The following is a 14070-nucleotide window of genomic DNA, read 5'->3' as shown; positions in this document are numbered from 1 at the left end:
TAACCACAAACCTGTGCTCTTAACCACATGGGTCGAGACTCGGATGTTGCCTTTTCTAGTCGCGTCTTTCTATTAGGTCTGATTCTGTAAGTGTGTAACCTGTTGCCGGATTTAGTCACGGTTAACCGCAAATCAAACATTTGACTTATGGATTGTAGTTGGTTTCTAGCTAAATGCTACTGCTCAACCAAATATTAGTTAGCTTTGACCAGTAAAGAAGTCAACATATTAATTTAAGCTACACGTGTGGGGCCCACATGCCCAACAAACAAACCTCTAATGGAGCGGTAGGGGGTGGACCTGACAGAGCTTTATCATGTGACCCAACTCTAACGGGATAGATTGTTAAGAGGTTGATATGAGTCTCTTAGGCACCCTAAATCTTGTGTTGACCTATAAACAAACGAAGAAGTGGATCTCTCGAGTCATGCTTAAGTCTTGAAACATAGTAAGGGGTCCGAGAAATCAACTCCACACCTTAGACTGACCAACTAATTTTAGATTTTTTTTATTGACACTTGACAACAGATTTTAGAGTTTCTCTCGTTCCTTTGGAGATGCTCTCAGCCTGGGTTATTGACCGCTACCACATTTTGTCCACTATAATATCAAAAATACCATTCATATTCTTTTTCCGGTAGGAGTGAGAATTTGTAGAAATTTTTTTTTACCCTCGTTCACAAAACCCTGTCGCGTCCAAACACGCCGCTTAAACCCTTCCCCTAAAAACTACAACACCGAACTTCGCATCCCTTTCTCTCTTCCACTTTCATCGCCTCCAAATCTCATTCGATTGAACACGAGAAGTCATCGTCAAGACTTTGTTGATGTGTTCAAGGTGCAGAGAGAAAGTTATTGCCTAGGGTTTCTTTCCACCATGGACACTCTTGAACTTCACAGAAATAGTTCAATCCTTTGGAAACCATCTCCCATCGTAGCCCTAGCTACTAGTATTGATGAATCTCGAGTAGCTGCTGCTCGAGAAGATGGTTCATTAGAGATTTGGTCAGTTTCACCACGCTCAGTTGATTGGCATTGTCAGCTGGTATACTTCATTTCTTTTTTATTGATCTTGTTCTTTAAAGTGATGATCTTGATGTTTCTAATTCCATTAATGTAACTGACTGGATTTTGTAGACTATTCATGGAAACCCTAATTCTAGAGTTTCTTCACTAGTTTGGTGCCCGTCGAAAACTTCTCCCTTTGGTCGGTTGCTGTCGTCGAGTATTGATGGAACTGTTTCAGAGTGGGATCTCTTTCATTTGAAGCAGAAGGTATAAATATTGTCATTTGTTTGTTTCAGAGAGATTGACTTTGTTACTTTCATTTTGCTTTAGTAATATTTAGTTGTGATTCTTAAAAATTGCAACTTGCTTGGAATTATTAAGCTAAATGTAAATATTTCAGCATCTAAATGAATTCTTCGTACTTGTGAGAGCAAGAAGTTTATTAATCCAATGCAATATTGGTTATTGGTCATAGGTTGACTAGGCATTTTTGCAGGAATTATTGGCTGAATTATTCAGCTCTAAGTAGCGAAGACCCTAGGTTTTCTTTTTCCTGCTTTTCGGAAAGTAAGAACAAGTAAAAGAATTAATACAAGGTCTTGACATTGGGTATTTCACTATATTGTGCTGCTTTATTTGGTTTCTTCATACTTAAACTTTTTTTCTTCCTATTTTAATTTAGGAATGCTTTATCAATTTCATTTGAACGCCTCAGAGAGGCAGTATCTTACTCTCACTGTTTGTACTATGCAGATCGTTCTAGATACTATCGGAGTTTCCATCTGGCAAATGGCTGTAGAACCTTCGGATGATTCTCTGCTTCTCGGACAAAATAATACCGCTCATCGTGCAGTCAATGGATATGCAAGTAATAATGTTAGTTATCTTAGCGATGATGGAACAAGTGAAAGTGATGATGAGTCTGTAATTTCCATGGAAGTTCATGGGCAGTCAATGGTTGAATCTCCACTAGTAGCTTTAGGCTGCGATGATGGTTGTGTACGACTTTATAGCTTGTCTGGTTCAGATGGATTAACCTACTACAGGTCGTTGCCTAGAGTTAGTGGTGAGATATCCATATTTCTTTGTTTGGAATTATTCTTTTATTTATCCAATTCAGAATTTTGATTGTGAACACATTTGCTCACCTGTTAATTGACAGCACGTGTTTTAAGCATTGCATGGAGCTTTGATGGAAAACTTATATTTTCCGGGAGCAGTGATGGGTATGTTTAAGTTATGACAAATACGAGTTGTAGTTCTACTTGTGATTTTGATGTTAAATGGTTCATTTTGTTTATTTATATCTACCAAGGTATCAGTTTCATGTATTTTACAAATTTGCTATGAAGTGTTTATCTGAATTTCTTTAGTAAGTGACATTATTTGGGTTTGCAGTTTTATAAGATGCTGGAACGTGAAGTCAGCACATGAAACTTATAGGATAACTGTTGGACTTGGTGGGTTGGGCAATGGTCGAGATATTTGTGTATGGTCGTTACTTTTGCTAAGGTAAGAAGAGAAGCTTGTTCCCAACTTAGTAAATGATTGTGAAGTCAACTAGCCATTTTATACTTCGATTGCATCTCAAAGGTGTACCTTTAGGTTGCTGACATTTTTTTATTATCTAGATCTGGTACTCTAGTTAGTGGAGATAGCTCCGGTAGTGTTCAATTCTGGGATAGCAATCAAGGAACTCTTCTTCAAGCACATTCTAACCACAAAGGCGATGTCAATGCGTTGGCAGCTGCTCCTAACCATAACAGAGTGTTTTCTGCAGGTTCTGATGGCCAGGTACTAGCTACTATTATAACCTCCCGCATCCAAGTTCTTTGGCGCTCTCCCTCTCCCCTTGTAATGCAAAGCAAGGAATTAAATTTTAAAACGTTTCGGCCGAAATGACCAAAACATTTCCATTTCCTTGCCAACCGAAATTTAATTCCTTGCTCTTACAATGCTTGATGAAAGAATTAAATGTCGAAATATTTCTGCCGAAATGACCGAAATATTTCTATTTTCTTGCCTACCAAAATTTCCACTGAAATTAAATTTTTTATTAGCTGCTCCAAAGTAGTTGGCCCAAATTTAACGGATACTCTAGCCTCCATCGCCTATCAGATTATCCGTACCCTTTTTCGGTGGGTTTGCGTTCCAATACTCCAAATTTGGCAATCTGGAACAGGGGAATTTTCTGTCTTAATTAACTCAATTTCATTGTAAAAATTAATATGCTCGACTACTTGAGTAATTAATAACAATATTTTCTTATTAGCTGGTTGAGATTCTAAGTTTTACAAAATTATATACGCGTCATAGAGATATATTTGGGGTTCACAAAATTAATCCAAAGTGTACTACAACAAATGACATCGTACCGAAGAGGTATACCCCTAGTATATCCGATACTCACATGATCCGGGGTGACCCCGTACTATGTAACATTGAGTTGGCCTAGTTTAGATAATTTCTTGGCTAATACTCCACTTGATGATTTGATGTTATTCCACTTGATTATTTGATGTTATTGACAAGCTGATACTCCCCATTTGTTTTTCATTGACTAGAAACTATTGTTTATTGAGGAAAAATAAATGTAGTGCATATCTACTCATGCGGCGAACAGTGAAATATGCAATTTAGGTTTTACTTTTCTTTTGTCTGGTACTTCATTTAAGTGCTAGTTATACATTTTTATATTTTTGTTGTTATTGATCCAAGTAGTTGTTATTTTATTTTCTTAGACATTTTTTTATCTATTGTTCCAATATTGCCTATTGAATGCAGATATGAGTGATATTCTTTGCTTTAATAGCCTTGTTAATGTCCGAGTTCTCAATGTTTGTAGGTTATCCACTATAAGCTCTCTACTGTCACGGTTGATTCCGGAAAAGACATGTCCTCTACTGATGTGGTAAAAAAGTGGGTATATGTTGGTTATCTTAGAGCTCACACCCATGATATAAGAGCCTTGACAACAGCCATACCTATACGTAGAGAAGGTTTATTCTTAATACCATGTTTTCTTCTCTTCGAAGTCATAATTTGTTTTTTTGTTTAAATCGTTTTTATTGATTTCCTATCCTGGCAGATACTTTACCTGATGAAAAGATCGCACCAAATAAAAAAAGGAGAACAAAGTTTCGTCAACGTCAAAAACCCGTTGAGTTTAGTTATGGTAAGTGGGCCCATACTGGAGTTCCAATGCTAATCTCTGCTGGTGATGACTCAAGGCTCTTTGCGTACTCTGCCCAAGAGTTCACCAAGTTTGCCCCTCATGATATCTGCCCTGCACCTCAACGAGTACCTGTTCAATTGGTGCTTAATACAGCAATGACCAAATCTTCTTTGATTCTAGTTCAAAACTTTAACTCTTTGGATGTTTTGAGTGTTCACGTGAATAATGGTGCTGCAAGGAATGCAAGCACCTCACTTCTTGCTCGAGTTAATAGTAAGGGAAAGAAGAAAATCATTTGCAGCTCCATGTCTTCAACTGGAACATTATTTGCTTACTCTGACCATGCGAAACCAAGCTTATTTGAGTTGAATGAAGTTGCGAAAAACTCTTGGACAGTAAAGAAAAAGCAACTACCTCGGAAACTTCCATTCGCCCATTCCATGGTTTTCAGTAATGATTCTCTGCGGTTGATAGTAGCAGGTCATGATAGAAAGATACATGTAAGCTCTTCATATAGTTTGGTATTTTCTATTTTATTCCAAATCGTATAATTCATATAAATTGTAAGTTTTGTCTTGTTACGAGACACAACCAGTATATACTATATAAGGATATAGTATAGGATGTGCTACCCTGCCAGTCGATTAATTCGTAATCATCTAACGGATGAATATTTTCTGCTGAAACATTCTAGAACAATCCCATTGATTAGGTTATCCCCACGGATAGATTTGGTTAATTTCTTATTCTGGTATATTTGATGTCTGACTTGTTACTTGTTAAAAGGTAGGTCACTACCACGCCATGCATACTATGTTTTGTGTGATACGTGGTAATAGAGAGATAACTGAGAATGTTTTAGCTGCATTTCCCGATGTGCTACCCTGCCAGTCGATTAATTCGTAATCATCTAACGGATGAATATTTTCTGCTGAAACATTCTAGAACAATCCCATTGATTAGGTTATCCCCACGGATAGATTTGGTTAATTTCTTATTCTGGTATATTTGATGTCTGACTTGTTACTTGTTAAAAGGTAGGTCACTACCACGCCATGCATACTATGTTTTGTGTGATACGTGGTAATAGAGAGATAACTGAGAATGTTTTAGCTGCATTTCCCGATGGTGTTTTTGGCGGGCTCAATAATTTGTGTAAGTTTCTGATTCAGGTTTTAGATGTCGAAAATGCGGAGCTCTTGCATACTTTCACCCCTCGCCGGAAGGAAGATAATAGTAAATCGCCACCCAATGAGCCCCCAATTACAAGAATGTTTACAAGTTCAGATGGACAATGGTTATCTGCAGTCAACTGTTTTGGTGATATATATGTTTTCAATCTTGAGATGAAAAGGTGATAAAGTTACTTCCATCTACTTATTCATAATCTTAACCAAACTAGCTATTTATAGAACTGCAAAATTTCACTTTATTTTGTCAAAATCACGTGGGACTAACAAACAAAGTAGTCCACGCGATTGGCTTTTGCCAAGGCATAAACATTAAACGATATGTTAAACTTTGTAAAAGTTCCTTGGACACCAAATGGTGAAATGGGCCAATGAGATTCATTGAAAAATTGGGGTGGTGTTGTTTTTTAAGCACTAGTGTTGTGTAATTTCAAGTTTCTTGATTCTGGCTCGGCCTTTAGATTATGGACACATGTGAATATAAGTTAACTTTTGGTGAATGGACAGGCAACACTGGTTCATATCCAGATTGGATGGAGCTTCTGTTACTGCTGGTGGTTTTCATCCCCAAAACAGCAACGTTCTTGTCATCGCAACCTCTTCAAACCAAGTATATGTATTTGATGTGGACGCCAAACAGTTGGGGAAATGGTCGATGAACCACCCGATCGTACTTCCCGAAAGATTTCAGGAATCTCCCGGGGAGATTATTGGGCTATCCTTCCCTCATTCCTGTTCGACTTCTGTAATAATCTATAGTGCCAGGTATGGTCATTCTCACCTTCTATGTTTTTTAATATACTTTTCCATTGATATTTAGAGACAAAAAACCTGTACACGAAGAGGAAAAAAATTCTTTACTAAAAACATTATAAAGAAAGAATTTAGGATTCCACCTACCACCAATTGGCCTCCAAGCCATGGATACCAATTCTCATTTAGGGTAGCTTAACTTGGCCGGGTGGTATCATGTGTTGCTTCTCATTTGGGAGAGGGAGGTTCGATTTGCAGTCGTGAGATTATTGGTCCTAATCCTTAAAAGCTGTGCAGACCTTTGCACAACAAGAATCGGTTGATCAAAAAGCTATTCTAGTGACTGCTAGGAGCTTTGATTTATCAAATTCCAGATACCTTTTATTTTGTTTACTATACATTTTGTATGTAACTTCAAATTATTTCTACGTTTAGGGCAATGTGCTTGATTGACTTTGAGAAGCCGGTCTTTCAAAATGGTGACATCGACGACGACGAAAACTTGTCAAACGGAGTGGATTTTTCAGTCCAGAAGTTGCAACATTCACATGAAAGTAACGAGAAGGTGAATCGGAAAAGGAAAAGTTCAAAAATAGTAGAACCTAACTTGAAAGGTAAAGGGAGTTCTGATTTTATTGCTTTTGAAAACCCCGTTCTATTTCTCGGGCACCTCTCAGAAAATTCGGTGTTAGTAATGGATAAGCCATGGAAGGAAGTGGTCAAGACTTTTGATGCTTCTCCAGTCCATAGACATATTTTCGGAACCTAACTTGGTTTCCTAGTTTTGACAGTTGTTTCACTACTCACCCTAGAAAGGGATTTTGGTTGTGGCATCGAAACCTTATTCAATTTTTTGTTCTATTTTCCTGTTATTGTTGGTCACTATAACATATTTAATGTAACATGTTAGTTAGACACGTTTTATAGAGTAATCACCTCATGATATTTATGAATTAGTTTATATTTTTCTAGGTTAATCTGATTATGCCAATGGTTGGGTGATTGCCATTGTTTGCTGTTGCCACTATCATTTTTTATCAGGACGTGTGAATAGTAGATTTATGATTCCTGTTGGGATAATCTTTGGTTGTGGAGGGCAGGTGGTCAAAAGTCAGGGAGAAACATCACTTTTTGAAATAGGTTTTGGGGGTGAGGGAGGGCCAAATACCACCCAAGGCCAAAAGCAACAACTAAATCTATATAATAAAGGAGGATATCGTTTTTATATTAAACCCTCATCTTTAAACGCCAAGATTGTAACTCAAGTTAATTTCCGAAGGTTGAGATTACATCTCCCAAGTAAATCTTCAAAATTTATCTCCAAGGGTTGAAATTATGTCTCTAAATTTATCAAGTAGGTGAAGCTTTTTGATTTTGTTGCCCTAAAAACCAATAGGCTGGGTCCAAACTGAACAAGCTCCATATGATTCATACACTTGTGTACATTTATAATTTTCAAGTGTAACATATAAAGATTAACAAGCAAACATAAGTGATGTCATAAGTCGGTGCTCATATGGAGAAATAAGATATTTTGTCCGAAAACCCTCATCATATGATAGTGTGATCCATAAGGAATCTTATGCTAGCGTTGAACGCATGCACTCTATACCTTAGTATACCTCATCATGTGAATTGACTAGTCACCGTGATGAACATTCGTCAGAGAGAGTCGAACTAATAACCAAACTCATACAACTTTTCGAAGGAGATGTCATTCGATCAAGATGACAATGCAATCAATTTGTTGGGGAGGACAAATGATGAAGAAGTTCGGTCATTTTAAGGATTGTAATGTTTAGCTAGAAACCAACCACGATCTGTGACTCATTCGTACGACGCGCGACTAATGACGACCGAACCCTACAGCAGGCTACACGTATATAGTATCTACTCGATCAGAAGGTATGACTAGAGGGAACGTGGCATAAGACACAGATTAAATCTGGCCAAGGGATGTCCAATTGGCTGGACGAGAGCCGCAAAAAAAGATCAAGTTCGATTCAGTTCTAACCTAAAGACCTAGGTTGATCCAAGGGCCAAAAGAAGAATTTTCAAAAATTGATTTTAAAAATCATAGCAGAGAAAAGCATAACGCGTTTTAGTCACAATTTATCGTAAATAAACTTAAGACCCATTTGCATAGAAATGTCAATAATATCTCCCGAATTGTTTCGAGTCCACAAATTGAGAAATGTAGCGAACCATGATTGTAGGTCTTAGAGACGAATCCAAAGTAACATGCGTATTTTGATTTTATGAATGTCATATTATGTAATTCTATGTGGATGTTTATGAATGCGAAAACTTATAAATCTTTTTTATACGGTGGAAGGAAGAAAAATGAAAATCCTTAACCTAATTTTGCTCTTATATGTATCTAAGGGTATTTTTCACCATTTCAAAAAAAATCTTTTGTTTTTCGAAACCAATTTTCTCGCCTTCTTCGCCATTTGTCAGATAATTTTAGCCTAAAATGCTATTAGGCCATCTCATACCATATTAACTCTTTTAGTGGTTTCTTTGTCCTCCCACCAAATTATTTGGGTCATAATGCCACTTTTCCATAGAAGAAGTACCTAATGGGTGGTCCATGTGAAAATGAGGTCAAAGTTCTAATTTACGGAAAAAGAGGCTAAAAAGGAAAGTAGTCATAAACTAGGGAGCCAAACGAAAGAGCCCTTACACTTTTGATTTTAAACTGTAAAACCCTAGTTCCCCAAAACCCTTCTTCTGCTTCTTTATTTTGTGAAATTTTCCTTCGTCGTCTTCTCTCTCTCTCTCTCGCTTTACCTTTCCGTTTCCACTAGCCCTAACAGAAACAACAATGGCGGAACTCAAACTCTCTGAAACTCGAGACTTAACTCGAATAGAACGTATTGGCGCTCACTCTCACATCCGAGGTCTCGGCTTAGATTCAGCCCTAGAACCCCGAGATGTCTCAGAGGGAATGGTCGGCCAAGCTCCAGCTCGTAAAGCCGCCGGAGTCATTCTCCAAATGATTAAAGAAGGTAAAATCGCCGGTCGAGCGGTTCTTTTAGCCGGACAACCAGGTACAGGTAAAACCGCCATTGCTATGGGAATGGCCAAATCCTTAGGTGAAGAAACTCCTTTCGCCATGATGGCTGGTAGTGAACTATTCTCTCTTGAAATGTCAAAAACTGAAGCCCTAATGCAAGCATTCCGTAAAGCAATAGGAGTTCGAATAAAGGAAGAGACTGAAGTGATTGAAGCTGAAGTAGTTGAAGTTCAGATCGATCGGCCAGCAGTGGCGGGTGCTGCTTCTAAGACAGGGAAGATGACATTGAAGACAACTGATATGGAAACAGTATATGATTTGGGTGCAAAGATGATTGAAGCTATTGGGAAACAGAAAGTACAAAGTGGTGATGTTATTGCTATTGATAAGTTATCTGGGAAGATAACTAAGCTTGGGAGATCTTTTGCTAGGTCTAGGGATTATGATGCTACTGGACCTCAAACTAAGTTTGTTCAGTGTCCTGAAGGAGAGTTGCAGAAAAGGAAGGAGGTTGTCCATTGTGTTACTCTCCATGAGATTGATGTTATTAACAGCAGGTCTCTTCTCTCTCTCTCTCTCTCTCTCTCTATTACTTGCTGTTTCGCACTTGTTAAAGTAGTTGTTTTGTAGGTTGATTAATATTGATTGAGTTCTACAAAAAACGATATAGGTTTAGATGGGTAGTTTGGGTTTAGATGTTCGAAAGATAAGGATTTCGTTACGCCCGATTCTCAAAATTTGTGTTGATAAGTGTCTATGGTTCTTTAGTAATACACCTTAAAGCTTAAAACACTGAGTACATGATATGTGACTGCATATCAAGTTGTCGCATTTTGTGGTCTTAATGCGACAACTTGATTTGTATTGGGAACCTAGTATCAGTTTGAATGCAAAAAATTTACTGCTTCCTTCAGGACGAATATCGAATCTGAAGGAAGCATTGCCGTAGGTAAGTTGTTGGGGGGTCAAGAGGAACTGGTCCTCTTGGTAGTAAATCTGAAGTCAACCCCATTAAGTTATGGACTTGTAACTAGTGATCACAGGCTCAACATCAAACCTTTGTATGAAAAGTCACCAAGTTAATCATTGTACTTGCTTTAGTGAAATACTTGTTACATGATTCTGTACCTTTCAATTTCAACTACAATCGACTAATCGAGTGGCGGGTGTCCTTAATATTGTCTCTTTCTGTAGAGTTCGGACTAATAAATCTGTAAGTTGTATATGTCCCTAGTTTCATTGGATGATGCTTGTAATGCTTAAATGGTTTAGATCCTAATTTCCCTCTCTTCTTCTGACTAATCTTTAAATATGCCATCTTCCTTCTTTGCGAATTCATATCCAATTTCAAGAATATTCTAACTTGCTTGCATACTTGGTTTGAGGTATTTTTTTGGATTTTATTATCACTGAGCATAAGTACAAGGATTTATTTGCTAATTACATGATGATACAAGCGCAGAACATGTTTGGGTTTGTTCAAGAAAAAATAAAATTAGTGCCTGTGTTTTTTAACCCATGAGCTTATCTAACGCATACTTTCGATTTTGTAAACCTTAATACCTTATTCTTGTAAAAAGTCAGGATAAGTGAAGTAGTATACGGTTTTTATTCTAAGATATGAGATAAGTTTTGCGGTTGTTGGGCATACTGGTACGAGCGACCATTTATGGCACTTCGATGTCTTGGAGGACATTAACATTTGACCAGACTGTTTGTGTTGTTACATGAGTTGAAAGTTGAAACAAATGATTGATGTCCTATATGGGAATGTGGTGCCTTTTTTTTTTTGAAGAGAAGCATGATAAGATTTTTGGTTGGGCTAGAAAACTCTGGGCTAGACGTGGAGGACATAAAATCTGTAATTTTTGGTTGGGCTAGAAGTTTACCTTTGTTTGGCAACATTTCTTTCATAGACGTGGTGTATAATTGGGATGCGTGGATATCGTGAGGATGCCGCCCTCCCTTTTCTCGTTGTATAGTTCCCCTTTCGTTTAATATTAATTCAAATTTAAAAAAAAAGAAGAAGCTTGATAAGATTTGTTTTGCTTCATTGTTTGTCTTCTTGGAGTGTTTGTGGTTGGATATTTAGTTTGGACTTTGAACTAAAACTTGCGTGCTGTGGTATTTTGAGAAGGAAAAAAAGGACTGGAGTCGCTTGTGTTAATAGTCAATAGAAATCATGGCCACACTTGAGTGATTTGGTTGGTGGTGAGTGATTTGGTTGGTGGTGACTGGTGAAATAGTGTAGATGCACTTTTGGTTAAAACACTTGAACGCATTGAGCTGGGTTCATTACAGATTATCTCGTCTGTAATACCTCATGAGTTAACAAAATGAACTATGTTGACATTGAGTTTGAGAACAATGTCATGTTACTACAAGGTATCTGCACCGAAACGAAATAAGAAATAAATACTAGTATAAGGTATCTGCACCGAAACGAATAAGAAATAAATATACTCAGACTTTGTGTGCAATGCTCGAGATAATCGATGTAAAACTTCGAGTCCTATTTGATTTATTGGTTTGATCCAGTCTTACTGTGTTCATTTTGCTGCATATAGATCGAGTTAAGCACTAAATTGCCTGCACTTCTAATTTATCTCACAGGACACAAGGATTTCTAGCTCTCTTCACTGGGGATACAGGTGAAATTCGTGCAGAAGTGAGAGAGCAGATTGACACAAAGGTGGCAGAGTGGAGGGAGGAAGGGAAAGCAGAGATAGTTCCCGGGGTCTTGTTCATCGACGAGGTTCACATGCTTGATATTGAATGTTTCTCTTTCCTAAACCGTGCATTAGAAAACGACATGGCACCTATATTAGTAGTCGCCACCAATAGAGGAATTACAACAATCCGGGGCACAAACTACAAAGCCCCACATGGAATCCCAATTGACCTTCTTGACCGCTTACTCATTATCTCAACCCAACCATACTCCGAGGATGAGATCCGTAAGATCCTCGATATTAGGTCACAAGAAGAAGATGTTGAAATGACCGAAGATGCAAAAGTCTTGTTAACAAAGATAGGGGTGGAAGCTTCTCTAAGGTATGCAATTCACCTTATAACTGCTGCATCATTGGCTTGTCAAAAGAGAAAGGGCAAGGTTGTGGAAATGGAAGACATTAGCAGAGTTTACCAGTTATTCCTGGATGTGAAGAGATCAACACAGTACTTAATGGAATATCAAAACCAGTATATGTTCAATGAAGTACCAACAAGAGATGGCGGTGATGATGATGAAGCTACTGCCATGAATTCTTGATTTTTCTTTATGGGTTAAGATAGCAGAAATTCTCATCTTTCATATATCGAAACCTATCTATACCCTATCTTCACAAAGATGAGGGCATTACTAGCGAAATATCTGTACGTAAGTATTTATAACTAGGGTTAGGTTGTTTTGCCATTTTGCTGCTTTCAGTCATGAAGTCTTATACAGAGACAAGTCTGATATAGAACACATGTTCATTAAAAACCATAACATTTTTCTTGCAATTTGGGCAGTTTTCTGTAAGAATGTTATTGTTTTATCAAAATTGAATTCCTAAATTTATGTAGATGGGCGTTGCTTGTGACATTTTCTTTCTTTGGCTATCTCAGGCCCCCTGCCATCTCGGAGTTCCTTTTGTTTAGTACTTCTATCTTCATAATTTTTGTGACATTCGTTAGTCGGAAATGAGCTCATTTTGGCATTTTATGTTGAATTCATCTTGTCAATGAAAAACTAAGAACTAGTGAAAATGTTGAATTTTTCAGTGGATCATGGCAGTAAGCACATGTTATGGGCATTTGCCGTCTTACTTGTTCATGTCACACGAGAATTGCAGAGACATCATACTTGAATGAAAATCATGGTCACAGGACTGAATGAAAAGATCAAAGATACACACTTGGGTTGGGTGGGTCCTTCAAGCCATTCCCAGATCTTTAGGATACTATGATGTCAGTTCATTTAGAAAACACCAAATCAAGAATACATGGAAGAAAGAGATAAAAAATCAAGGGTTTGTTTGGATCTTTTAGGGTTTGTTAAGATTTGTATGTGTTTATGTAGACAATTCATACTATGCCTTTTTTGGTTCTTACCCATTATCCAACATGATGTAATGTGGTAAACCAAAATTTACCCTTGCCCCATTCACCCCAAGGAGGTAATAGAATGGTCTAGGGCTCTAGACTCATTACTATTAAAACACAAAAGTGACATTTATATAGTTCGGCTAATGTCATTACGGAAATTGTCAGGTTACAATAGTCTTTTGTTCATTTCAAGTGAAAAACGGGCAAACCTACTGTTCTTATAAATATGATTGTTTATTAACGATTACTTGTGAATGAAATAAACGGTAATGTAGTGGTTATTTTGATATTGAAACACAAATAACAACAACTGTTCTCCAGATATTTAATGGTCCTGTTTTACGACTATTTTGTAAAAATTATATTTGTCTTTTGTTTTGGTTGTAGCTTGAAGTACTTATTTCATAATTGAAGATTGAAAACATAAAGATAGAGTAGTCAAGGATGGGAACATTCCAAGTAACCAAGTCCTCAAGCCAAACAAAGGAGATTTAACAAACAAAATATAAAATTAAATAAATGAGTAATAATTGTGAATAACACCAACACCATTAACAACTTCAAAGCAGACAATGAGAGAGAGAGAGAGAGAGAGAGAGAGAGAGAGAGAGAGAGAGAGAGGCAAAAGCAAACAAAATACATGAAACAAATAATAAATAAATGGGTTCCTTAAAGAAGAGACAATGACATCACTCTATATTAAATTGAGTATATTGTTTTGGATCAGAAAGATCTCAGGCAGGATCAGAGACTCTAACTAGATGATGTTCAATATTAATATCATATATTCCAAAATCATCTATCTCATTCTCTTCCCTTTGGTGTCCATTGCCCAT

At 37.3% G+C, this 14070-nt stretch overlaps 2 protein-coding genes across 2 annotated transcripts; both read left to right on the top strand.

Annotated features, from left to right (window-relative positions):
* The first annotated feature begins 520 nt into the window (after nucleotides 1-520).
* Nucleotides 521-7043, top strand: LOC147551794 (WD repeat-containing protein PCN-like). The gene is made up of 11 exons (XM_086665333.1): nucleotides 521-1045; nucleotides 1138-1275; nucleotides 1762-2074; nucleotides 2171-2234; nucleotides 2407-2520; nucleotides 2640-2802; nucleotides 3854-4007; nucleotides 4097-4683; nucleotides 5356-5537; nucleotides 5881-6138; nucleotides 6562-7043. The coding sequence occupies exons 1-11, from the start codon at nucleotides 878-880 to the stop codon at nucleotides 6893-6895; spliced, it is 2475 nt and encodes an 824-aa protein (XP_086521459.1). The 5' UTR covers nucleotides 521-877; the 3' UTR covers nucleotides 6896-7043.
* A 1744-nt stretch (nucleotides 7044-8787) lies between these two features.
* On the top strand, nucleotides 8788-12711 carry LOC147551793 (P-loop containing nucleoside triphosphate hydrolases superfamily protein). The gene is made up of 2 exons (XM_086671098.1): nucleotides 8788-9702; nucleotides 11759-12711. Exons 1-2 carry the CDS (start codon nucleotides 8954-8956, stop codon nucleotides 12414-12416), a joined length of 1407 nt encoding a protein of 468 aa, XP_086527224.1. The 5' UTR covers nucleotides 8788-8953; the 3' UTR covers nucleotides 12417-12711.
* The last annotated feature ends 1359 nt before the right edge of the window (nucleotides 12712-14070 follow it).

The sequence above is a fragment of the Eschscholzia californica genome, unplaced genomic scaffold (assembly GCF_041429995.1).
Source record: "Eschscholzia californica isolate CP2 unplaced genomic scaffold, dmEscCali1.0.p SCAF_3, whole genome shotgun sequence".
NCBI classification, from domain to species: domain Eukaryota; kingdom Viridiplantae; phylum Streptophyta; class Magnoliopsida; order Ranunculales; family Papaveraceae; genus Eschscholzia; species Eschscholzia californica.
The sequence above is the reverse complement of the archived record's forward strand: the minus strand, read 5'-3'. Positions and strand labels throughout refer to the sequence as shown.